The sequence below is a fragment of the Gadus chalcogrammus genome, chromosome 3, assembly GCF_026213295.1.
Source record: "Gadus chalcogrammus isolate NIFS_2021 chromosome 3, NIFS_Gcha_1.0, whole genome shotgun sequence".
NCBI lineage: Eukaryota > Metazoa > Chordata > Actinopteri > Gadiformes > Gadidae > Gadus > Gadus chalcogrammus.
The window spans coordinates 24,295,592-24,322,196 of NC_079414.1; the positions used below are offsets into that span (position 1 = coordinate 24,295,592).

The window sequence follows — 26,605 nt, forward strand, 5'->3', positions numbered from 1 at the left end:
CGGTTTGTTTGTACAACTGAGTTGCTCAAACCCACACAGAAAAACACTAAACGGTAAGCCTGCGGGGTTGATGCTGCAGGCGGGGCCACATATTGGACTTGGATCACATTCAGCGTGCGTGGCCCAGTCAGTCAGCCGTGGGCGGGGCTTTATATTCATGGGCAAGTATATAAACCAAGCAGATCTTCTCGTGGGTTAGGATGTTCTGTTTGAGGCCAGCAGCCCAGAGAGGTATTGATCAGGCCTCCTGAACCGTGTAGCGCCTGGTGTGTTGACTGAGCTGGGTCCAGAGGAGAGCAGGCCAGGACACGATGTGTATTGCCCGGGCCTGGAGCCTGGCTCTAGCTCTGTTGGTTTCACCCTTGGAGACGTGGAGTACTACAGCAGAGCCTGAGCAGGTGCAAGGTGGGGCTGCTCGATTATGGAAGAAATCATAATCACGATTATTTTGGTCAATATTGAAATCACGATTATTCAAACGATTATTTTTTTAGTTCGAAAACACGATGCATTTATCCAGCATGTCTCTCACAAAAAACACTTTGTAACTAAGAACTTAAATAATGTACAGATATGTTTTCAGCTGTTCTGCCCTTTCTATTAAGCATTTTATTAAAAAAAATAAGAAGTTTAAACTCGTTTCTATTAGTTTTGTGATAAAAATAAATAATAAATAAATAGAAATCGCGATAAAAATTCGATTAAATGCCCAGCCCTAGTGAAAGGTAGGACTACTGCATATATACTATGGTTCCCCGTCTCATAGTTGTATTTAGTTTTTATCTGTTTGGTTTTATTTATGTGTGTTTTTAACTTCCTGCTCACCTGCCACACACACTGCTGCTGTTGTGATGTTGGGATCTTTTGTTGGAATGTTGGGATGTTGTTGAGATTGTGATGTGATGTTGGGATGTTTTGCTGTGATGGTGTATTGTCATGATATGGTGATGTTCATGTGATTGGTTGTGATGTTGCTAATGTTCTGTTATTGTGTTTCGTGAGTGTCATTGGGCCTAAAAAATGTTTTAGTCTGGTGGTTGCGGTTTCCGACCGACCCTGTCAATTTATGTGCGATCCAAATTATTTTATGATCATGATCATTATTTTTTTTTTGATGCAAACTATAATTACGTTTTTGTACAGCACCTCTTCATTCTGTACAAGGATGAGCGCATTCTCTCGTTTTTAAATGAAAACAACCTACCTATCATTCGCTGCCGCTGGAAAAAATAAAATAAAGAAATAAAATAAATTCCCAACCTACCCATGACCTCAACTGACAACCAACAGGAACCAAACTTTTTTTTTTTTTTTAAGGCCTTGCCTCATTATTATTGTTGTTGTTGTTGTTGATGTTGTACAGCGGCTCAGGTATATCTCACAACCACGCTTCCAGTTAGGGTTTACCCCTCTCTCTCTCTTTTCCTGCCCCAGAACCGCAGGGTGGCGGCCCCCCGGGGCCCGGTGGGGCGGGGCCCGTGCTGCGTCTTGCTGGCCGGGGGACGGGCCGCTGCTCGGGGCGGGTGGAGGTCCTTGCGGGGGGGTCCTGGCGGTCGGTGGATCCGCACAGTCTGGATCCGGACAGCCGGCTGGTGGTCTGTAGGGCACTGGGCTGCGGCTTCTACGCGGCCCATTACTCCAAGCCGCGTCCGACCGCCTCTGGTCCCGTCTGGTCCGTCAAGTTCAGCTGCCACGGCAACGCCAGCAGCCACGCCGACTGTCCCGCCGCGCCCCTGCCCAGCAACGCGGCGGCCCGGGACCAGCAGGCTCTGTACCTCGACTGCAGCGGTAAGGCGCCTCCGAAATGGATCCTGATCCTGGTCCACATGTCAGTCTGAAGAACGCAGGATCAAATATAACTTATCCCCCTACAGGTGAAGCGCGTGCTACCGCACACGGCCCCCGCGATTGGTCGGTTTTGTTTACCGAACATGCATCTGAGTTTAGACAGCGTTCGCCTCTAGGGGCCAGCAGACGCGTCACACTGCTGCAACCCGTTCCTCATTCCTGTTGTCCCCCCCCCGCCCCCGTGTACCATGTGACCCATCTCCAGATCGTCTGGCGGAGCCGTTCATCAGCCTGACCTCCACCTCCACCTCCACCTCGACCTCCACCTCGGAGAGCGACAGCAGCAGTGCTCCCAATGTGCTCGGAGGCCACGCCTTCCTCATCTCCTGCTTCACCAGCACCGCGTACACCGTCAAAACCTTCCGTCTGCAGGCCTGCGGCGAGCGGTTCCTGCCCGCCGTGAACCGCTCCGCCCACTTCCTGTTCCCGGCCGCGGACCAGAGCCACCGGGGGGTCTACAGATGTTCCTACAGCGTGGAGGAGGCCCCCGGCCTCTTCCACCATGCTGCGTCCCTCACCATACTCGCTGTGGAGGGTAACCTCACCCTCTCACCCCATACCCTACACACACTGGAGGGTAACCTCACCCTCTCACCATACACACTGTGGAGGGTAACCTCACCCTCTCACCATACACACTGTGGAGGGTAACCTCACCCTCTCACCTTGTACCATACTCCCTGTGGAGGGTAACCTCACCCTCTCACCATACACACTGTGGAGGGTAACCTCACCCTCTCACCATACACACTGTGGAGGGTAACCTCACCCTCTCACCATACACACTGTGGAGGGTAACCTCACCCTCTCACCATACACACTGTGGAGGGTAACCTCACCCTCTCACCATACACACTGTGGAGGGTAACCTCACCCTCTCACCATACACACTGTTGAGGGTAACCTCACCCTCTCACCATACTCGCTGTGGAGGGTAACCTCACCCTCTCACCATACTCGCTGTGGAGGGTAACCTCACCCTCTCACCCCACACACTGTGGAGGGTAACCTCACCCTCTCACCATACACACTGGAGGCTAACCTCACCCTCTCACCCCACACCCTATACACTGGAGGCTAACCTCACCCTCTCACCCCACACCCTATACACTGGAGGCTAACCTCACCCTCTCATCACTAAATTCCTCATGTGTCATGTGTTCCAGAGCCGCGTGACGTGCGGCTGGTGGGCGGCGCCAGCGGCTGTGAGGGCAACCTGCAGGTGAGGCACCAGGGCCAGTGGCGGCCGGTCGTCCACGGGAGCGGGCGCGGGGGCTGGCGTGGGAGCGTGGGCGGCGTGGTGTGCCGGCAGCTGGGCTGCGGTGCGCTTGTGGACGTGGGACGGGCCCCGGCGAGCCCCTGGCCGGGGCGCCCGCGGCCCGCCTGGCGCCTCCTGTCCGACTGCGGGGGGGAGGAGGCGGCGCTGACGGACTGCGGTGTCGTACGGCCGCTGCACACTGCAGACCCCCCCGCCCAGGTGGTCTGCTCAGGTACCACCGGCTCCCCGTTGGCTGAGAATGAGGTTGAGTCAATAGTTTAATAAACGTTGCTCGTCGCATGTGTGTGTGTGTGTTTCCAAAGACATTAGGGCCCACGTGTGTGTGTGTGTGTGTGTGTGTGTGTGTGTGTGTGTGTGTGTGTGTGTGTGTGTGTGTGTGTCCAAAGACATGAGGGACCATGTGTTGGGGGTCGTGTGTGTGTGTGTGTTTCCAAAAACATGAGGGACCATGTGTTGGGGGTCGTGTGTGTGTGTGTGTTTCCAAAGACATGAGGTCCCACGTGTTGGGGGTTGTGTGTGTGTGTGTGTGTGTGTGTGTGTGTGTGTGTGTGTGTGTGTGTGTGTGTGTGTGTTTCCAAAGACATGAGGGCCCTCGTGTTGGGGGGGTCTTATGTGTGAGTAGTACCCTCTCCTCTGCAGACCTCCTGGTGAGTCCCAACATCTCCGTGTCCTCCATGATGGACCCCTGGCGGCCGGGCCGGGACAGGCCCTCGGTGCTGAAGGGCCACAGCTTCACCGTCACCTGCTCCGTCCGGCCCAGGTACCCCGGAGGGTCCCTGCTCCTGCTCTTCAGCGGCGCCAACGGCACCGCCCTCAGCGAGCCCACCGAGAACAGAACCGCCCACTTCCGGTTTCCCGCTGCCGTCTCCGCCCAGCAGGGGAACTACACCTGCGTGTACCGGGTCATGCACCGCTCCAGGCTGTTCACCTCCAGGAGCTCCGTCCTCTCCATCTCCATCTGGAAACGTGAGCGCCCCCCCTTTCCTCCAGACGAGGGGTTCTCAGACCAGCGCCGTGTTCCAGTATCCATACTGTCCGTACTTACTGGCCTAAGTTTGAGTACATAGGGCGTTCCGATTCAGATCGGGCGAAAATAAGTATGTACTGTTCAATGTACTGAAACGACCCGGATGGTGTGCTCCAAACGGTCAAATCGAAGTGTGGATCGCCGTACACTTTTCGTACTCAACGGCAGCCATCTTAGCTACGTAGCGGAAGAGGGCGGAGCCGGGCTGAGCCAACGTCGGCGCATTTTCCACATAGCCCACATTAATTGTCATTTTGTAGTTTTTTTATAGCAGCTAGGGGTGAAGAGTTTATTGCGGGGGAGGAGCCGCGGCGGCAGTCGTGATCGTAATTTCCGGTTAGCGCACGGGGTAATCTACCTAATTACTGTTTCCGTCGTTATCGTTACTGTACGTTAAAGGGGGTGCGTTGCTATGAATTGATTGAATAAACTGCTTAATCCTAACACTAACCCTGGCTCACGTAAATAGTTACTTTCCCTTGTAACTAGTTACTTTTATCATAGAGTAATTCAGTTACTTTTTGGAACAAGTAGTGAGTAACTACAACTAATTACTTTTTTAAAGTAACGTTCCCAACACCGGTTGTAAGGTTCCAGCAGCTCCCCAGGCTGAAGGTAGGCTCTGCTCCCCAGACTGAAGGTAGGCTCTGCTCCCCAGGCTGAAGGTAGGCTCTGCTCCCCAGACTACGAGGAGGTGATGCTGGTGTGGGGCTCGTCTCCGTGCGACGGCCGGCTCATGGTCAACGTCCAGGACGAGTGGGAGATGCTGGCGAGTGAGTCGGCGGGCTGGGGCCTGCAGCACGCCACCGTCGTGTGCCGACAGCTCTGCTGCGGCGCGGCGGTCTCCACGCGCCGGGTGGTCGGGCGCCACCGCACACGCTCCGTGCGCTACTTCTCAGACTGCCAGGGGTCGGAGGGCGCGCTGCTCGACTGTGGCACCGTGATCCCCTGGCCTTCCGACAGCAGCGTGGAGGTCGTCTGTGAGGGTGAGGTTCTAGACCAGTGTACCCCACATTGAGACCAGAGCACCTCACTTCTAGACCAGTGTACCCCACATTGAGACCAGAGCACCTCACTTCTAGACCAGTGGTCCTCACCTCTAGACCAGTGTACCCCACCTTTAGACCAGAGCACCTCACTTCTAGACCAGTGGACCCCCTAATGTCACGACATTAATCATCATTTATTGCAGGAATATGAACAGGTTAAATGATTTCAGCCTAATTAGAGCGAGATGCATCCTTAAAGGTGACATTATACCAGGTTTGAGTGATTAGCCGTTACAAGGTGTAGACAAGATAGACGAGCACCGTTGCTATAGACCAGGTTGGCAGTCTGATCTATCACGCTTACATCTAGGTAAGGGGTTCTCAAAGTTTTGACCACTGAGGGCCAATTCAGGCCCCGTTTACACGAGGACGCTTGCGGGTGAAAACGACAAAATATTTTAACGGAAGTGCCTTTCGTTTAGACGGTGACAGAGTTTTTGGGGCATGAAAACGCATAAATGTGAAACCACCCTCCAGGGTGGAAAAGTTGAATACGCTCCACCGTAGCGTTTCCGTCTAAACTGCCAAGACGCAAAACACTGCTCAGATCTGCTCACGTCGCGTACGCGTTTACGTCACATACATGTGCCAGTACAAGGAAATAAACAAACATGTCAGATTATTTCCATGCGTCGGACCTTCAAGCTGCTCTGGCAGCTCTAACAAGCGTACAGGAGTATTTCCACGAAATGTACAGGATATTTACAGATAGTATTACTGAACAGAGAAGGATCTTTTTGGTTTTTGCGGCACGGATAAGAGAAGGAAGATTCTACGCATGCGCTCAGACATGGCGGTGTTGTGTGATAGTCTATCATAGCACCACCTAGCAGCCTGGCATGCATACCCAATCGAATTCCACACACTTTTGCGTCACCGTATGCACGCAGATTTCCTCCCGAAAACGCTTGTCTGCACGCGGAATAAAAAGTGAAGACGCAACGCCACTTTTGCGTCTTCTGTTCAGACTGTCATCGTGTAAACGTAGCCTTAGGAACCAAAAATTTGTATCAGGGTCGGCAAACGTCAGCATCCCACCGGTGAAAAAAAAACATTGCACCGTGGACCTCTGGGAGTGAGGTCTAGTGAGGTCTAAATCACAAAACTGAGGTTCATCCTTTCAAAGTAATGTACAGTCGGATTAAAACTAACAGGATTTAATTGAAAGCTAGAGAGTCAACTTTTCTCTTTATATTTATTTAATTTATGTTAAATAATTTTTTTTTTTTTTTTTTTTTTTAAACTTACATCTATATGTCATTGCGGGCTGCCAGGAATGTTTCTGCGGGCCACCATTGGCCCGCGGGCCACACTTTGAGAACCAATGATTTAGGTGGACACACCCACTTGTGATGTCAGAAGAGGCCGATTTCCAAAACGGCTTGTAGCGGCTAATCACACTCACACCTGGCGGCATGATATGGGACCTTCCAACTAAACTACATAGTACTACCCCGTCATAGTACTATGACGGGGTTCCGGTCTGAACACGTGGTCAGGATGAATCTTGCTGTTTTTCTTTCCCAGCCCGCCAGAGGGAGAAGAGTGAGGATGACTACAGCAGTGAGGACCAGTAAGTCTCTCCTCTGGTCCACAGCACATCATCTCGTTCCCTCGCTACCAGGAGCAAGTTGGCATTTGAAGAGAAAAGTAGGAGACTGTATATGTACAATAGAAATACTTTTAATTGGATGTTCAGCACAGGCATCGTTGACAACAAAATTAAAAAAAGATTTAATCTTTCCCAGGGTCTCTCTCTGTCTCTGTACACCATGCTACACATGATGGTCCTGGAGATTTAGCTGGCTTAAAAATCAAAAGAACCAACTCTCTCACACACACACACACACACACACATACATACACATTCTCTCTCTCTCGGCCACATATAGGTGGGGGGTGGGGGCATGTCTGCAATCACTTCTAGCTGGTCAGCGTGGAGATCCTGAAAGACAAACATCACATGGCGGTGTTAGCGTGGATTTACTTTCACACACAATGTCTCAAGTCTTCACACAGGTTACTGTTATCATGAACTAGTCAACTCAAGAACTACCAGCTGTCGTGCTGTTACCATTTCCCACCACCGAGGAATATTAAATAAAACATGTTTTGGCGAGGAACAGAGGAACGGCTTGTCCTACTGCTGGATAAGCCAGCCGTCATGGGTACAATAACTTTTGTCAGTCACTGGTGATGACATGCATAAGAAGCAACATGCAGCAGAGGACAGCGTTATCGTGTTTGGGCTGTTTCAACATGGCCTGCCTCCTGGAGTCCGTTTCCGTCGCTTACATTTTATGTATTTTGTATGTATGAAAGTCTTGCACCCATTTCCTCTTTTTAAACTAATTGGATATTTCTTGATTTGAAAAAAGTGAGCAAAAAGTTCTGATTTGTGTTTCAAGGGTCCTGGCGTGATGCATGAGGTGGGCGGGGCTTAGCCACAATGGGGCCACGCCTTCTTGGTGGAAGAACTTTGATTGGTTTTCAATGAATGATCGCATTTTATGATGATGGAGTTTTGTGCAGTCGACCACAAACGGTAACCGTTTGATAAAAGCAATATGCCACTTGAGGCCGTAACTGCCAGGAGTTTAAGAACAGCTGAAGGGCGCGCTGGTGCCTTATTGCTCCAGTACAGACGCACACTGCCAGCTGTGTGTGACAGCGTGTGAGTCTGTGTGTGATAGTTACTGTAGCTTCTCCTGCAGCTGCTCTAGACTCTGGCGGTCGACGTAGCGGGCGAAGAGTCCCAGCAGGTTGGGTGGGGTGAAGAGAGGCGGGGCCAGGGTTGAGGAGGGCGCGGCTAGCAGCTCCCGGGCCACCGAGAACACCAGCTCCGTCCTGGACACACACAACACACGTCACGTCACACGCGTACACACATATACACACACACAAACACATGTCACATCACACACGTCACGTCACACGCGTACACACAGACACAACACACGTACACACAGACACATCATACACGTACACACACAACACATGTCACATCACACACGCAAATCACATCATACACCATTGGTTCTCAAACTGCGGCCCACGGGCCAATGGCGGCCCGCAGAGACATTCCTGTTTTTTTTTATATCAATATTAATTCAAACAAATAACTATAAAGAGAAAAGTCGACTAGCTTTCAATAAAATCCTGTTACATTTGTTAGGTTTCATCCGACTGTACATTACTTTGAAAGGATGAACCTCAGTTTTGTGATTTAGACCTCACTTGACCTCACTCCCAGAGGTCCTCACAGATGTTTTTTTTCACCACTGGGATGCTGACGGCGTTTCCCGCCTAATTTCTTCTCCTTTGGCGGCCCTCAGCTGTCATAACTTTGAGAACCACTGTCACACACGTACACACAGACATCAAATATCTCTTAACACACACACACACACACTTTAGCACTCACCAGCGGTTGTCGTCCATGAGCTGGCAGTTTGGGTCAGAGCTCTGCATCCTGTCGCCCTCACTCAGCACCAGGTACAGCAGCGTCACACCCAGCTACACACACGCATTACACACACACACACACACACACACGCATGGGAGAGACACTAGTATACAAGTACTGATAGTATTGTTTAGAAGTACCAGTAGTTCTAGTAGAAGTACTAGTATAAAAAGTAGCAGTACCAGTAGAAGGAGCAGTACCTTGTTTTGCAGAACGGAGGCCAGGTTGCCCTCCCTGCCCTGGATTTCCTGTAGTAGATCTGTGAGGGCGGCGCTTGATAGGGACTGGATCACCACGGCAACGGGCTCCACCAACCAGCACAGCACCTGCACAGGTAGAGGTCAGAGGTCAGGGTGATGCTCCCCCAGGTGGCTACACATTATGTTCTATATATATATATATATATATATATATACCAACATTCTACAGTGTGTGTGTGTGTGTGTGTGTGTGTGTGTGTGTGTGTGTGTGTGTGTGTGTGTGTGTGTGTGTGTGTGTGTGTGTGTGTGTGTGTGTGTGTGTGTGTGTGTGTGTGTGTGTGTGTGTGTGTGTGCTTCACCTGGTCCTGTTTGTCCTTCTTTGCCAGGGCCGGGAGGTTGCGGGCGATCGCCATGACAACGGCGGCGGCCTGCTGCGCGGGCAGGAAGGGGAGGAGCCTGGAGATGAGCCGTTTCCCCTTCCTCACGGACATGATCGTCACACACTGCTCGTCACTCACCCTGCAGAGACACACACACAGTCTTTGGTCTTTGTGTGTAGGGTCTTAACGAGTGTGTGTGTGTGCGCGCGTGTGTGTGTGTGCACACACACACATTTGAAATGGTTTCAACAATCATTCCCCGTAGTATAAAATTGTAAAGAATGGTATTTTTTAAGGGTTGTAATGAAGTTAGAAAATTCCAGACCAACATTAGTGCAGGGTAAAGAGGGCCTGTGTGTGTGTGTGTGTGTGTGTGTGTGTGTGTGTGTGTGTGTGTGTGTGTGTGTGTGTGTGTGTGTGTGTGTGTGTGTGTGTGTGTCTGACCTGCCGGCCTGCTCTGTGTGTGTGAGCAGGGTACAGAGGGTCTCCGTGTGGGTCTTGTGTCGCTCCAGCAGAGCGCCCCTCTCCTCCTCGGCAGCGTGGACGAAGCGCTTCTCAAAGTCCTGCACCTCCAGCAGAGAGCTGTACATCTGCACACACACACACACACAGGGGGTCAGGGTTGGTCTTCAGACCAACCACGCAGCCCCTGGTGGGTCCTGACAGCAGAGCAGGAGGAGGATCAGTACAACCATCGCTCACCTTCTCCACCGTGTAGAGGATCTGCCTCCGCTTGTTCCAAACCTGCTTCTCCCTCTTCTCCTGCACACACACACACACACACACACACACACACACACACACACACACACACACACACACACACACACACACACACACACACACACACACACACACACACACACACACACACACGTCAGTTTAACGGGCCAGCGCACCCACCCATCGTCGCCTGTCATAACATTTCCCAATGAGAGAAAATGCCGATATTATTCGATGAGGAGGGTTCTAGTGGTGCTTATGGAGACGCACTGAATGGCATGACAGGAAACCAAGCATCTAAAGTAACCATCGGCAAAGAGGCCAACAGAGACCTGACACAACAGAGCCACGTGCCTGTTGCCATGGCCACAGCTGCCTCCATGCTGCCAAGCCAGCTCAGCGGTCATTTGATCTGCGTCACATGCATAGCTCTCAGTTTAAAACCCGCCACCATCACAAGAGCACAGAGAGAGGGAGATGGCAGACCTCATCGTCGGAGCGGCTGGTCACCACGGCGTCGATCATCTTACGAGGGTTGTTGACGCTGGACACGGTCAGCTTCCCCAGCGAGCCCGCAAACTGAACTGGAACACACACACACTTGCACAGTCAATGTGTGCACTTAGCTGGTCGCTAGGTGTGGTCACCTGGTCGCTAGGTGTGGTCACCTGGTCGCTAGGTGTGGTCACCTGGTCGCTAGGTGTGGTCACCTGGTCGGTAGGTGAGGTCGCCTGGTCGGTAGGTGAGGTCGCCTGGTCGGTAGGTGTGGTCCCCTGGTCGGTAGGTGTGGTCGCCTGGTCGGTAGGTGTGGTCGCCTGGTCGGTAGGTGAGGTCACCTGGTCGGTAGGTGCGGTCACCTGGTCGCTAGGTGCGGTCACCTGGTCGCTAGGTGCGGTCACCTGGTCGCTAGGTGCGGTCACCTGGTCGCTAGGTGCGGTCACCTGGTCGCTAGGTGTGGTCACCTGGTCGCTAGGTGTGGTCGCCTGGTCGGTAGGTGAGGTCGCCTGGTCGGTAGGTGAGGTCGCCTGGTCGGTAGGTGTGGTCCCCTGGTCGGTAGGTGTGGTCGCCTGGTCGGTAGGTGTGGTCGCCTGGTCGGTAGGTGTGGTCCCCTGGTCGGTAGGTGTGGTCGCCTGGTCGGTAGGTGAGGTCACCTGGTCGGTAGGTGCGGTCACCTGGTCGCTAGGTGCGGTCACCTGGTCGCTAGGTGCGGTCACCTGGTCGCTAGGTGCGGTCACCTGGTCGCTAGGTGCGGTCACCTGGTCGCTAGGTGCGGTCACCTGGTCGCTAGGTGCGGTCACCTGGTCGCTAGGTGCGGTCACCTGGTCGCTAGGTGCGGTCACCTGGTCGCTAGGTGCGGTCACCTGGTCGCTAGGTGCGGTCACCTGGTCGCTAGGTGCGGTCACCTGGTCGCTAGGTGCGGTCACCTGGTCGCTAGGTGAGGTCACCTGGTCGGTAGGTGTGGTCACCTGGTCGGTTGGTGTGGTCACCTGGTCGGTTGGTGTGGTCACCTGGTCGGTAGGTGTGGTCACCTGGTCCCTAGGTGAGGTTACCTGGTAGGTAGGTGTGGTCACCTGGTCGGTTGGTGTGGTCACCTGGTCGGTAGGTGTGGTCACCTGGTCCCTAGGTGAGGTTACCTGGTAGGTAGGTGTGGTCACCTGGTCACTAGGTTACCTGGTCGGTAGGTGTGGTTACCTGGTCGGTAGGTGTGCTCCACCTTGGCCACCTGTGGAGTGATCAGCCGGGTGGTGTGTTCCTTCTTGCTGCTGTCCCGCTCTCTCTCCTGCCGCTTCTCCAGCTTCTCATAGTAGTTCTACACACACACACACACATTATATTAATCATACTTCATAACTCATTGGGCAACGGAAAACCACTTCAGAAATAAGAGAAGGAAGTGACAGCCTAAGAAACTAACCTGGCAGTAATATTAGTACTAACCTGGTAGCAGTATTAATACTAACCTGGCAGTAGTATTAGTACTAACCTGGTAGCAGTATTAATACTAACCTGGTATTAGTATTAGTTTAAGTACTAACCTGGTAGTAGCAGTAGTATTAGTACTAACCTGGCAGTAGTAGTAGGAGTAACCTGGTAGTAATAGTACTAACCTGGTAGTAATATTAGTATTAACCTGGTAGTAATAGTCTAATCTGGCAGTAGTTTTAGTATTAGTACTAACCTGGTAGTAGCAGTAGTATTAGCACTAACCTGGTAGTAGCAGTAGTATTAGTACTAACCTGGTAGTAGTATTAGCACTAACCTGGTAGTAGCAGTAGTATTAGTACTAACCTGGTAGTAGCATTAGTACTAACCTGGTAGTAGCAGTAGTATTAGTACTAACCTGGTAGTAGTATTAGTACTAACCTGGTAGTAGCAGTAGTATTAGTACTAACCTGGTAGTAGTATTAGTACTAACCTGGTAGTAGTATTAGTACTAACCTGGTAGTAGCAGTAGTATTAGTACTAACCTGGTAGTAGTATTAGTACTAACCTGGTAGTAGTATTAGTACTAACCTGGTAGTAGCAGTAGTATTAGTACTAACCTGGTAGTAGCAGTAGTATTAGCACTAACCTGGTAGTAGCAGTAGTATTAGTACTAACCTGGTAGTAGTAGTCATCCAGGTAGGGGTCGGTACTCTGCAGCTGCATCATCTGGATCTTTGCGACCCACTCCTTCTCCCTCTGGGTCATCAGGTTACTGTAGGGGTCCCTGCTCCGCCGGTCCAGCCCCACTCTGTTACACACGGGTTACACACAGGTTACTGTAGGGGTCCCTGCTGAGGACACACAGGTTACACCCTGCACTGGGACTATAAAATAGTGAAGTGGGGGTCCTCTTAGTGATTAGCAGTAACTCACTTAATGATTAGTAGTAGTCCACCAAGTGCTTATTAGAAGTCCACTTAGTGATAAGTAGTAGGACACCATGCTATTAGTAGTTGTCCACTTAGTGGTCGTCCACCAAGTGGTTAGTGGTCGTCCACCGAGTGGTTAGTGGTCGTCCACCGAGTGGTTAGTGGTCGTCCACCGAGTGGTTAGTGGTCGTCCACCGAGTGGTTAGTGGTCGTGCACCGAGTGGTTAGTGGTCGTCCACCGAGTGGTTAGTGGTCGTCCACCGAGTGGTTAGTGGTCGTCCACCGAGTGGTTAGTGGTCGTCCACCGAGTGGTTAGTGGTCGTCCACCGAGTGGTTAGTGGTCGTCCACCGAGTGGTTAGTGGTCGTCCACCGAGTGGTTAGTGGTCGTCCACCAAGTGGTTAGTGGTAGTCCCAGTGGTCAGGGGGAGCGACTCTACGGTGCTGGGGGGGGGGGTGAGGCTTCGGTCGGAGGCCCTGCGTACCCCATTGGTCTGCTCTGCATCCTCTGGGTGAGCATGCGGCGGTGCTGGGGGTGGAGGTGGGTGGTGTGGTAGATGGGCGGCCCGTGGAGCGGCGGGGGGGGCATCCGGTGGTGAGGCGGGGGAGGGGGGCCCCCGAAGAAGGGCCTAAAACCACCGCCGCCCGGCAGCATGGGAGGGGGCCCGACGCCGCGAGGGAACCCTGCCACCTGGGGGGGGAGAGAGAGGGGGGAGACGAAGGGAGACAGAGACAGAGACATTATGGCCTTTTCGATCCAGAACGGAAACAGGCTCATCCCTCTTGATATTTGACACGCCCTTCTCTGATTGGTCTATTGTACGTTTGTGTGTCACGGTCGGAAGAACTCACCTGAGAGTTCAGCATCTGAGCTCGTTGCAGCTGGGAGAGAACGGGACCAACGCCAGGAGGGAACGGACCACGACACATTGGGTTGTTCTGCACGCACACCAAAGGGAATAAGGTGAAAGGGAACAGAGTGATGGCTATAGTGAACAGAGTGATAGGTACAGTGACCAGAGTGAGAGCTATAGTGAACAGAGTGAGAGCTATAGTGACCATAGTGATAGCTATAGTGACCAGAGTGAGAGCTATAGTGAACAGAGTGAGAGCTATCGTGAACAGAGTGAGAGCTATAGTGACCAGAGTGATGGCTATAGTGACCAGAGTGAGAGCTATAGTGACCAGAGTGAGAGCTATAGTGAACAGAGTGAGAGCTATAGTGACCAGAGTGAGAGCTATAGTGACCAGAGTGAGAGCTACAGTGACCAGAGTGATAGCTATAGTGAACAGAGTGAGAGCTATAGTGACCAGAGTGAGAGCTATAGTGACCAGAGTGAGAGCTATAGTGACCAGAGTGAGAGCTATAGTGACCAGAGTGAGAGCTATAGTGACCAGAGTGAGAGCTACAGTGAACAGAGTGATAGCTATAGTGAACAGAGTGAGAGCTATAGCGAACAGAGTGAGAGCTATAGTGAACAGAGTGATGGCTATAGTGACCAGAGTGAGAGCTATAGTGACCAGAGTGAGAGCTACAGTGAACAGAGTGATAGCTATAGTGAACAGAGTGAGAGCTATAGTGACCAGAGTGAGAGCTATAGTGACCAGAGTGAGAGCTATAGTGACCAGAGTGAGAGCTATAGTGAACAGAGTGAGAGCTATAGTGACCAGAGTGAGAGCTATAGTGACCAGAGTGATAGCTATAGTGAACAGAGTGATGGCTATAGTGACCAGAGTGAGAGCTATAGTGAACAGGGTGAGAGCTATAGTGACCAGAGTGAGAGCTATAGTGACCAGAGTGAGAGCTATAGTGACCAGAGTGAGAGCTATAGTGACCAGAGTGAGAGCTACAGTGAACAGAGTGATAGCTATAGTGAACAGAGTGAGAGCTATAGTGAACAGAGTGAGAGCTATAGTGAACAGAGTGATGGCTATAGTGACCAGAGTGAGAGCTATAGTGACCAGAGTGAGAGCTACAGTGAACAGAGTGATAGCTATAGTGACCAGAGTGAGAGCTATAGTGACCAGAGTGAGAGCTATAGTGACCAGAGTGAGAGCTATAGTGACCAGAGTGATAGCTATAGTGACCAGAGTGAGAGCTATAGTGACCAGAGTGATAGCTATAGTGAACAGAGTGAGAGCTATAGTGACCAGAGTGAGAGCTATAGTGACCAGAGTGAGAGCTACAGTGACCAGAGTGAGAGCTATAGTGACCAGAGTGAGAGCTATAGTGACCAGAGTGAGAGCTATAGTGACCAGAGTGAGAGCTATAGTGACCAGAGTGAGAGCTACAGTGACCAGAGTGAGAGCTATAGTGAACAGAGTGAGAGCTATAGTGAACAGAGTGAGGGGCTATAGTGAACACAGTGAGAGCTATAGTGACCAGAGTGAGAGCTATAGTGAACAGAGTGAGAGCTATAGTGAACAGAGTGATGGGCTATAGTGAACACAGTGAGAGCTATAGTGAACAGAGTGATGGCTATAGTGAACAGAGTGAGAGCTATAGTGACCAGAGTGAGAGCTATAGTGACCAGAGTGAGAGCTATAGTGACCAGAGTGAGAGCTATAGTGACCAGAGTGAGAGCTATAGTGACCAGAGTGAGAGCTATAGTGACCAGAGTGAGAGCTATAGTGACCAGAGTGAGAGCTATAGTGACCAGAGTGAGAGCTATAGTGACCAGAGTGAGAGCTATAGTGACCAGAGTGATAGCTATAGTGACCAGAGTGAGAGCTATAGTGACCAGAGTGAGAGCTATAGTGACCAGAGTGATAGCTATAGTGACCAGAGTGAGAGCTATAGTGAACAGAGTGAGAGCTATAGTGACCAGAGTGAGAGCTATAGTGAACAGAGTGAGAGCTATAGTGAACAGAGTGATAGCTACAGTGACCAGAGTGATGAGCTCCACGGTGAGCAGATATTGAGACTCACAGCGAGGTTGAGCAGGGTGTTGGGGGAGAGGCGGTCGGGGAACGGCGGAGGGTATCTGTGCTGGAGAGGAGCTCTCACGTGGACCGCCGTCGGGTGGTGGATCTACACACACAGTTTACACCATCACTACTTACAGCTCCGTGTACACTGAAATCACACAGGTTCATCCCCATCCACCCGCCCCATCATACATAGCGATACATCGCAATGAAATGTCCCAATGTTGAGAATATGGAGTCTCGCCTGGAACAGTCTACCCTTGGGATGAAACTAGTGCTGTCAAGCGATTAAAATATTTAATTGCGATTAAAATATTTAATATTAATGTCATAGTTAACTCACGATTTTTTTTCTACGATAAATATCCCTTGATTTCTTTGTCCCATTAATTGTTCTCATTTTAATGCTCTTATCAACATGGAGAAGTGCATCGGCTTGCCTTGTGCAAATGTTTTTTTATTGATTTCAACATTGGCATATACGGATCAAAACAGGACGATACAAAAAAAAAAAGCCTATAGTGCAATTAAACAATGAACATACAAACATACTGCCTTGAACATAGCAGTCAGGGTACTGCTTCTTTGTTTTGAGCCAAAGAAAAAAGAAAAAAAGTTTTTTTTTTTTTTAATAAATAAATAAATTGCGTTAATCGTGCGATAAAAAGATTAACGCTGTTAAAATTGGTTTGCGATAACGCCGTTAATAACGCATTTAACTGACAGCACTAGATGAAACATCACAGCCAGGTGACTCGGACGCCTACCTGGTGGTTGAGGCTCATCGGCTGCTTGGGCGGGGTTCCGATGGGCACCGCCCTCACGGGAGGGGAACCAATCACAGGGGAGGTGGAACGAGGAGGCAGGACCCTCTCCGACAGGTCGCGTGGGTCCTCTCCCCTGAGTGGATGAGGCTGCTTCGGTAGACCCACCTCCTTAATGATTGACATGAGTGGGCTATCCTGCAGGAGACAGAGAAAACAGGTGAGGACAAAGCGAGGGCTGTAGTGAACACAGGAACAGCTTTAGTTACCAAAGTGATAGTGAAGAGAATGGAAGATATAGTAAAGTGACAGCTATAGTAAACAGATTGGCGGCCAGTTAACAGATTGACAGCTATAGTGAAAATAGGAATAGCAATAGTTACCGAAGTGATAGTGAAGAGAGTGAAGGCTATAGTAAACACAGCGACAGCTGTAGTGAACAGAGTGATAGCTAGCACAGTGTTAGCTTAAGTAAATAGTGATAGATAGAGCAAACAGAGTAAAAGCTATAGTGACCAGAGTGACAGTAAACAGTGATTGAACAGGGTGATATTGATTAGTGATAGGGGGCCGAGTGTTAGCTATAGTGAACAGAGTGACGATGATAGTAGTGACAGGACTGTCCTGTAGTACGGACACACACACACACACACACACACACACACACACACACACACACACACACACACACACACACACACACACACACACACACACACACACACACACACACACACACACACACACACACACACACAGGGAGTAACCCATCTTTCCTTTTAAAAGGAATAAATCACACTAACAATTTCATTTTCTGATATCCGAATAAACGTACCCTAGTATAATAACATTTAACAATCGTTGAATATTTGACAAAGATCTGTACGCCCTCATATTCAGACTCTAATCCCAAACGGCCTGGCATGGATCAATCCGATAAGAGGCTGTCTCCTGCACCAGCTCAATAGCGGTCAATAGTTATTTTACAGGCCATCTTTGATATTGATAGCGCGATAAAGATAATTTGCAGTGATTTACAGCACAGGTGCTTTCATTTTAGTTCCAAAATCCAACACCTGGAAGTATAGCGCTTTTACCATGTTTCAACCCATAACAGATAAAAATTCACCAAAGCAAAGTATTCCTTTAAGTAATTCAAATGTTGACCTACTGCCACCTGCTGGGAAGAGTTGGTAACATTTCGGTGAACATGCACCGAAACACTAGCCTGCCCTGGCTATTGCCAGACCAAGCTCAATCGTTCGATTGCACGTTTGTCTGGGGAAGCTGCCGTCATTTTCCCAGCACAAGAGGCGTGATCAGTGGGCCTAGTTCAAATTACTCTCACAATTGGCTGCTTGCCGTTGCTTCCCTGTCGTCATTGTGTTAAACCAGCCAATAGCGCACCAGGGGAAAAGCAAGCTTGGTGATTGGCTCCCGCAAAAATGTATCGAAAGCAGGAAGAAATGTCTTGCTCTTCTCCAGACCCTTCTGAAGGACGAACTCAAATCGCCTGCAGAATGGGCGGGGCAATCCAGTCTACCGAAACTCCCAATTGATTTTACTAGCAGATCCATGTAAACGATGGACCCAACACTGTGGTAAACAACAGACCCAGCACTGTGGTAAACAACAGACCCAGCACTGTGGTAAACAACAGACCCAGCACTGTGGTAAACAACAGACCCAGCACTGTGGTAAACAACAGACCCAGCACTGTGGTAAACAACAGACCCAGCACTGTGGTAAACAACAGACCCAGCACTGTGGTAAACAACAGACCCAGCACTGTGGTAAACAACAGACCCAGCACTGTGGTAAACAACAGACCCAGCACTGTGGCAAACAACAGACCCAGCACTGTGTCAAACAACAGACCCAGCACTGTGGCAAACAACATACCCAGCACTGTGGCAAACAACAGACCCAGCACTGTGGCAAACAACAGACCCAGCACTGTGGTAAACAACAGACCCATCACTGTGGTAAACAACAGACCCAGCACTGTGGTAAACAACAGACCCAGCACTGTTGTAAACAATAGACCCAGCACTGTTGTAAACAATAGACCCAGCACTGTGGTAAACAATAGACCCAGCACTGTTGTAAACAATAGACCCAGCACTGTTGTAAACAATAGACCCAGCACTGTGGTAAACAATAGACCCAGCATTACCTCCATGTGGGGGATGAGTCCAGGAGAGCGGCTGACTGGACCAAAGCCCATACTGTTCTCCCAGATACTGGGAGAGGCCATCTGAGAAAGAGAGAGAGAGAGAGAGAGTAAAAAGAGAGAAAGGAAAAATACACAGATGGAGTGTTGTAGATAGGACCTCTTGCTGGATGCATTGCAGTTTAGAGGCTTCATACTAGATCTGGTTCTACAGGTAATACAAGATAGTCCTGGACTGAGTTATGATTCTGACCTGGCCCATGGGCCCGGAGCCACGGCACAGCATCTGCTGCTGCTGCTGGTAGCTCATCATGGAGGAGGGGTGCATGCCTGCAGGGGGAAGAGGAGAGCACAGTGTCACCATGACAACCCCCAGTATTCTGGCCTCTCCCTCTCACCATGACAACCATTACAACCCTTTCCAAACGTCCAAGCCCAGACCTCACCATCACAAGCTCTGTACCAAAAAAATCACAGCGCACATTGCCATGGCGACCGCATCCTACCTGCGGAAGAGGTGTTTCCGCCGGGCAATTGATGGGTAGGATGATGGAGGTGGGGCCGTAGCGACGGGGGGGACAGCAACCGGGAGAAGTCCAGGGCGGAGCCAGGGGGCCCGGGCTGGGGGTGGGAGGGGCTCTGGGCCGCACCCAGCCCGGCGATGGCCGGGTCGGCCCCCAGGATGAACCGAGCCAGGGACTCTGCGAGGCCCCCTCCTCCTCGCCCGTCCTCTAGACCTGGGCACACACACGCACAGAGGAGAAGAATGGCGGCGTGTGAGTTGGAGAGGGGTGGGGGTGTGCGTGTGAGTTGGAGGGGTATTTGTGTGTGAGAGTTGGAGGAGTGCGTGTGTGTGAGTTGGAGGAGTGTGTGTGTGTGTGTGAGAGTTGGAGGAGTGTGTGTGTGAGTTGGAGGAGTGTGTGTGTGAGTTGGAGGAGTGTGTGTGTGAGTTGGAGGAGTGTGTGTGAGTTGGAGGAGTGCGTGTGTGTGTGTGAGTTGGAGGAGTGTGTGTGTGTGTGTGAGAGTTGGAGGAGTGTGTGTGAGAGTTGGAGGAGTGTGTGTGTGAGTTGGAGGAGTGTGTGTGTGAGTTGGAGGAGTGTGTGAGTGAGTGAGTGAGTGAGTGAGTGAGTGAGTGAGTGAGTGAGTGAGTGCTCACCAGGTGGGGGTAACCCTGAGGGGGCGTGGGGAAGGTGGAGGGGAGGAAGGGAGGAGGGGAGAGGTAGGTGGGAAGCAGGTGGGGGGTCAACTGCTCCACCTATCTCCGTTGCTCTTCCCCCGGCCACGCCCCCGCCTGCGGCACGCCCTTCCATCCCCGCCAGGCGCTGGTGTTCCTCCTGCCAATCATCATCTGGAGGGGGGGGGGGGGGCGGGGTCAAACAAACAGGGCTATCAGGCACCACGTCAACATGACCCCAACTACCATTCACCGCGCTGGCCATCAGCTGTAGCCGGTTTGGAGGATTTCAAAATGCTTGACTTGAAAACGTAGAACAGAAGCAAGACGGACTCTGGTTCATGTTGGGCGGTTATGGAAGAAGCTAAAACCGACAGTTTTGAATCTGTTTCATCTGGCATCTGCAGAAGACTTAAGCTTAGACCGACGGCTCGAAGCCGCCTTACAGTAGTTAGCTGAACAGACCAACAACACTGGCAGGTTACAGTGGTTAGACAACCTTACCAGCATTAGCATGTAGCTACAATAATGTTAAAACACCAGTAAAATGAGAAAGTAACAACCAGGGAATAATACACAAAACCATGTCGAAACGTAATCTAAGATGGCATTATGAAGGGTTGCGGAAAAACTGTTGGTGTCGAGACTTAGACACAAATATAGGCACTCATCTTCTGCAGTTGGACACCACTTGGTTACAATATAAGCTATACATTTTGGGCAGTATCCTGTGTATCTTTGTGACTTGCACAAATATGCTAAATTGGGGTAAATGGGGACTAGATAGCACTGGCTATTTGGTCGTTAGATTCTTTAGGCAGGGGAGTTTTCCAGGGCTGAAAAACAGACACAAGCAGAAACAACCCACTTACCAATGGCCCCTGCGCCAAAAGTGTCATCATTGAACTGATCAATATCATCTTCCTCCTCTACCGGGGCTTCCTCTTCCTCCTCCAGTGTGCAGTCTTCATCAGGGGTCTGGGAGGAGTCCGACAGGATGACGACATAACGAGCGGGAACAGAGGGGCCAAATACGGTTCCCAAAGGTAAGAGTTATGCGGCACAACACTGCATACAGGCATGCATAACAAACCAGTGTACATCTAAACAAGACGATGAGACGAGCGTGGGGCCTACCCCTTCTTAAGACATAATGATCACAGGGGTGGCGGCTACAGATGGGTTGTGCGACGGAAACACCGCAACCATAAACTGATTTTTAAATTACAGTAGAAAAAAACAGTCAGTGTGTTTCGGAGGTCTAAATTATTAAAAATACAGTTAAATTACTTACAGCTTCAATCATTCAGATGAATGCAAAAAACGACAACTTTAAACCGGCTAACATTGACACTCAAACAAGAAACCCTGCGTGTAGCCTTCTAGATAAAGTGAGGATGAACCGGCACCGATTTCTAATGCTAATCGTTAGCACAGATGCTAACCACAGGTGACGTAACAACGCAACGGGAAATAATCATCCAAACATGCATCTCTACATCTGACCAGCCGACCTCTGGCGACCACAATAACCCAACACGGGACGACTGCCACCACGCGGTCTAGGCAAACCATGGGGCACAACCGCCCGTGAGTCGCCTCACCCCGCTCCATGTGACTAGGACAGCCCGGTGCTTGGCAGGCCGCGGGCCGAAACCATTTCTTTTTTCATAGATCATGTAAACAATGGGGCACTACCTGCCGATATAATCACACGAATGGCCCGCGTTCCACTGGCTACTATCATGCACTGCTCAGAAACACTCCAGAGAGAGAGGTGGGCTGGGCTTTAATAGGTTACACTCACCTGAAATCGGAACATCTATCTTCAGGCTTTTCGCTACTATCTGTAGCGAGGACGCGCGCAAATGACGCAGCAGCGGTGCTCACGTGGACGCGGAGGAGGGTAACGTGAACGAGCACGCAGTTTCTTCTTCTTCGTCTTCTTGCAGGCGTGCGTGGAATATCAGAAGTCAGAGGGATGAATCGGGATCGGACCTGATTGAGATGGAGCTTGATACGTTTAGCATTGGTATAATAGCGTCCCAGAGTGTGAGATTGGATATAAACGAAGGAACGAAATAAACCAAGTAATTAATAAAATAATGATCTAAATATCATATTCGGAAAAATAAGTAACATACAGCTGTATGAAGATATCTTTCACTCTACTACCCTACTCTTCCTGTAACTCCCTCAAGTTATTGGTTAAATCAATATTTCATCGAATGTACCTTTTTCTTCAATATCTATTCAGTCATGCATCTGTGTTTATTTGTAGGCCATTTTCTGCGATATAAGCTGATTTGAAAGTATAGTGAGCATAGTTTAGCTATAGAGTCAATGACAGCCAAATCTATATATAGAAAGTGATATAGCCTAACAGCTATATAGAAAAGTACAGAGTATATATATATATATATATATATATATATATATATATATATATATATATACTCTGTACTTTTCTATGTAAGCTTCACATCACTCACACCCGTGGTCCCTTGTCGTGTGCACACACTTGCTCGAAAATGTAGACATGGGAAACAAAACACCGCGTTTCTCTTTGAGCAACCACATAGCCATTATTTATTTTCATACCATGCTCGGGCGAAAGTTATGTTTCAAGATTTCCCCCTATCCTTCGTTTGTTGGATAATGTTTATGTCCGGTCTGTCTGGGCCAAGTTGTTTGAATTCTAACTTCTCTTCCAATTTTAGCCTCTCAAATGTTTGAAAAGAAACTCAAAACTGTTAACCACATGTGCATCACCACTTGCCATATCTGCATCTGATATAGAAACGACGAAAGATACGCGATTAATATGAGTTAAAACAACAACAGTTCTAGCATATGACAATGGGGCAGACTAATTTACGACCGCGTCTTTTAGCGCGGATTGCCATTCTTATTGCAACCTGCAGGGTATGCGACATACAGAAACGCGGTCGGTGAGCTGTCCTGCCCCATTGCATGACCCGTTAAACTCAACTAGAATCGCCATTATCATTAAAATTGTGATGTCAACAGACCAAAATAGTCGGACAGCCTACAGAAACTAGATAGTTAATGTGAAATTCACATTATTAAAAATAGACTTGGAGCCACGCATGCTAGAGAAAAAGGTACAGAACATGTTCTGCAAACATTGAATTTATTCCGTTTTATCCATTCTTTGGCATGACGGAGTTTGCAAGAAGGGTTTGTTAGTTGCAATGTGTTTACCGATCTTATTTCGAAAAAATAAAGACTTTACTAGTCTGCAAAGCCAAGATAAATACAATGCAACACGGAGATTATTTTGACTGCTGAAGGAAAGTGTTCTCTTGCCACCAGGTGGCACAGTCGGCCTATCTTTGAAAGAAGAAAGCCTTGGCCCAGATGCCTACCCTCACATAATTACAGGCTAATGTCATGACTACAGGCCTTAGGGTGGGAGGTTATAAGTGCTGTACAATGCGTGTGTACATTGCTGGTGTGTATCATTTCATAAAAAAAATTCAGTGTATTAATACTAATATTTCTGCTGGTAATCTCGTCCCCATTGAACCAGAGTGTCCCTTGAAATCGGGCTCAGCCTAATCAATGTCTCCCAAACAGGGGGTAGGTCCTTCTTGTGATCGATCATTTACCTTTAAATCAAGGTTATTTGAGTAGCCTATTTGAGTATAACTTAAAGGCCAAAACTCTCAAAATGTTCATTGATGTGTTGCGTTATTACATGACGTCCATTTAACGTCTCCCTGGACCTTACGTTTTTTTACTGTCAATCTTAGTATATAATATCCACATAACCAAGTTAAATTTATAACATTGGTCGCATTCTGACGTGACGTCCAGCGACTAGTTTTTAAGAATGGATCTTACACCATGCTCATCAAAAGGTTTGGGTTAGTATTGACAAAAAACATTTTCAGGTTCTCATACTTAAATACTTTCATAAATACTTATGAAAGTATGATTCATATTTTTATTTAGTGAAATCAAATGTAGACCCACAGCTTGGGAGCAGGTGAGCATGCAAACATTGTGATTAAAGATGAGAACTCTTCACCCCTATTCAAATGCATTTCTTCAACAAAGAGCTCATTATATAAAGGTAAAAACGTTAGATACAAAACAATGTAAAATAAGCAAAGTCTTCATCCGTTTAAATATTACAGTGCATCAGGTCAATGAAGCTGAAAGCGTATTTAAACGACAATACCGCTCAGTGATCCGCCCATGTTTTTCCTGGATGACTGAAACATCGTTACCAACCTCATTTGACAACATCATTTCGTTGCGCTGATTCGGCTGAAGAGAATTTAGTGGGCTTCCGTCTGCAGTGAATGCTGGCAATACAGCACTTTAGTTTTTGTGATAAGATTACTTGTATGGATTGACTGTACATGTATGGTGATTCACTGTACTTGTAGTGATTCACTGTACTGGTAGGGTGATTCACTGGACTTGTAAGGTGATTGACTGTACTTGTAAGGTGATTGACTGTTCTTGTGGGGTGATTCACTGGACTTGTAAGGTGATTGACTGTTATTGTAGGGAGATTCACTGTCCTTGCATGGGTCCATATGGGGGGGGCGCTAAATGCTCCTCTTCATGCCAAATGTGGTTGGTAACGGATGTTTGGCTGACACCAGGAGAGACAGCTACGATGGTTTGATCCCAGAGCGTTTAGTCCTTTAGGTTCTTGTTGCCTCATGCGCGCTCTGCGGCGGTCGGGGCAGCGATGCAATGAACCTGCAGCGGGTTGTATAGTGAACACACACACACACACACACACACACACACACACACACACACACACACACACACACACACACACACACACACACACACACACACACACACACACACACACACACACACACACACGACACCGGGCTGTAGTGATATTGACTAGACTGTACATATATTATTTATATGTATGAATAATACAGGTTCACAAAAAGATACGGCGTACAGAAACCTTTAAGTGTTGACCAAGCACCACTATAAGTCATGCAGTGAAAGGTTCCGCTGTACAGAAAGGATTTCCATATTCCTTTCCTTCCTGCTATACACTTCCATGGGAAGCGTGTGGACACTCAATCTATTTAATATCCATAAAGGGAAGCTCAGGCATCATGGCTGTTTCTACTATGAGAGACTGCTGCTTCATGTGTGCGTTGGTTGAATAAACACAGTCAGTGTGAAAAGATTGCAGGCAATTTACGTAATTTTTCTACATCAAACCACTGGGGACGGAAACGTTTCTGCCACCTTTTAACGGACAGAGAGTGAGTGTTGCAGATCACAATGTTTTCACACGTAGGCCTATGAAGCAGTAGGCCTATACTCTTATTATAGAATGAGCAGAGAGACAGTCTTTCTTCAGGCTCCTGGATGCGCCAAGAAGTTGTTCAACAAGTTACCAATGTAAAATATCATGTTCCAAAATTAAATAATACAGTTAATAGTTACCGAATCCATTTGATTGCCAACATTTAATGGTAATGCATTAGTGTGGCCTGTCAGGGAACACTAATGCATTTTTCATAACTGATTGTTATGAGGTCTGGTGCGACAACAGTTACACATCTGACAGGAAACATTAATCTCTGGAAGTAAACATAGCCACAATGATATGTTAAGCCTCCAGACCATTGTCTATAACCAACAAAAAAAAAATTAAGAAAAAACGCCTTGCCTTTGAGATGTCTGTAAACATAGGATATGATTACAGAAACGAATAGGATGATTGTAACACGACAGACGATCGGAATCACAATCGGGAACAGCCTTATGGAATCTTCATCACCTGTACAGAAGAGTCACACTCACGTCACTAAAAGCTCCACAACATGAGCAGCGCCTTTTTCTTAATGTTATGTGTATTTTGTTTTTAAGATAAAACAAGAGAAACCTAAACATATCTTATGGTCTCGTAGTTATGTACATGTTTCATGTATTTATGTGTTTTGTTCATGTTGTGACTGAGTTTGTGATGCGAGTCTTTGTTCTATGTTCCCACTCTTGGCCTGCACCTTGATGTGGTAAGTGGGCTTTAAACTAAGACTTAGTTTTATTTTTTTGTTTGTTATTGATTGTCAGTCTAGCTTATTAATTATACAAGGCCTTAACTAAAACCCCTTCTCTTCTGTTTGCAGAAACTGGAAACTTCTGAGTATATTTTATCTTAAGTTAGAAAATCTTTGTTTCCTCATCAGATCCCAGTCCATCATGCTCCCCTACTTGTCTGCCGTGCCACCATCATGCCTCATGCATCACCTCTCAGCGCCCTGCCCAGCTGCATCTTATTCCGTTACTCCAGCCCTTTCCCATAAGTGACAAACACGCTCCACCCAAGTGTTTATAATATTTTATTAATTATGCATGTAAGGTGTGCTTAAGTGGCCTGAAAGGTGCCCATCAATAAAATGCTTATGAATATAACATTATGGCTCCATCAAAAGCAAAGTACACCTGCCATTTACAGTTATCACTTGTACTATCCTAGACCTCTGCCTCTCCCTGTACAATATTTCATGTTAAATACATTTCAGGATCAAGTTTGAGATTCAGTTTCAGTATTACTTGTTTTTGAAACCTGACATGGGGCTGGCACCGCCACCTTCATATCTGTCTTATTTATTGCACCCACACATAATGGGTCCATGATACCATGTGGGGTCATTTCAGACTCCTTTGCTTCCTAACACCTTGTGAGTTCCCTGGGTGCACCAGCTGATGGGTCTGTGT

The 26,605-nt window shown here is 48.7% G+C and overlaps 2 protein-coding genes across 2 annotated transcripts; one reads left to right on the forward strand and one right to left on the reverse strand.

Moving 5' to 3' along the window:
* Positions 1-188: 188 nt before the first annotated feature.
* Positions 189-6,942, forward strand: LOC130379823 (scavenger receptor cysteine-rich type 1 protein M130-like). The gene is made up of 7 exons (XM_056586879.1): positions 189-405; positions 1,435-1,788; positions 2,054-2,383; positions 3,015-3,338; positions 3,767-4,093; positions 4,838-5,140; positions 6,731-6,942. Exons 1-7 carry the CDS (start codon positions 312-314, stop codon positions 6,778-6,780), a joined length of 1,782 nt encoding a protein of 593 aa, XP_056442854.1. The 5' UTR covers positions 189-311; the 3' UTR covers positions 6,781-6,942.
* On the reverse strand, positions 6,528-22,154 carry patl1 (PAT1 homolog 1, processing body mRNA decay factor). Its single transcript, XM_056586878.1, has 20 exons — positions 21,672-22,154; positions 20,737-20,842; positions 19,847-20,038; positions 19,197-19,427; positions 18,944-19,020; positions 18,694-18,774; positions 16,521-16,715; positions 15,755-15,856; positions 13,678-13,764; positions 13,311-13,516; positions 12,574-12,706; positions 11,665-11,782; positions 10,459-10,556; positions 9,952-10,011; positions 9,694-9,839; positions 9,229-9,388; positions 8,870-8,995; positions 8,628-8,719; positions 7,901-8,050; positions 6,528-7,148 (listed from the first exon to the last, which is right to left on the reverse strand). The coding sequence occupies exons 1-20, from the start codon at positions 21,684-21,686 to the stop codon at positions 7,127-7,129; spliced, it is 2,397 nt and encodes a 798-aa protein (XP_056442853.1). The 5' UTR covers positions 21,687-22,154; the 3' UTR covers positions 6,528-7,126.
* Between the last annotated feature and the right edge of the window lie 4,451 nt (positions 22,155-26,605).

What these genes read in the sequence shown, in the direction of transcription:
- LOC130379823 (XM_056586879.1), top strand. Translation starts at nt 312, where the DNA reads ATGTGTATTGCCCGGGCCTGGAGCCTGGCTCTAGCTCTGTTGGTTTCA. An exon ending in CACCATACTCGCTGTGGAGG is followed by an intron (nt 2,384 to 3,014) that starts GTAACCTCACCC and finishes CATGTGTTCCAG; the next exon opens with AGCCGCGTGACGTGCGGCTG. An exon ending in CTCCATCTCCATCTGGAAAC is followed by an intron (nt 4,094 to 4,837) that starts GTGAGCGCCCCC and finishes TCTGCTCCCCAG; the next exon opens with ACTACGAGGAGGTGATGCTG.
- patl1 (XM_056586878.1), bottom strand. An exon ending in CGGAAACACCTCTTCCGCAG is followed by an intron (nt 19,021 to 19,196) that starts GTAGGATGCGGT and finishes TTCCCCCTGCAG; the next exon opens with GCATGCACCCCTCCTCCATG. An exon ending in CGATGAGCCTCAACCACCAG is followed by an intron (nt 15,857 to 16,520) that starts GTAGGCGTCCGA and finishes CTGTGTGTGTAG; the next exon opens with ATCCACCACCCGACGGCGGT.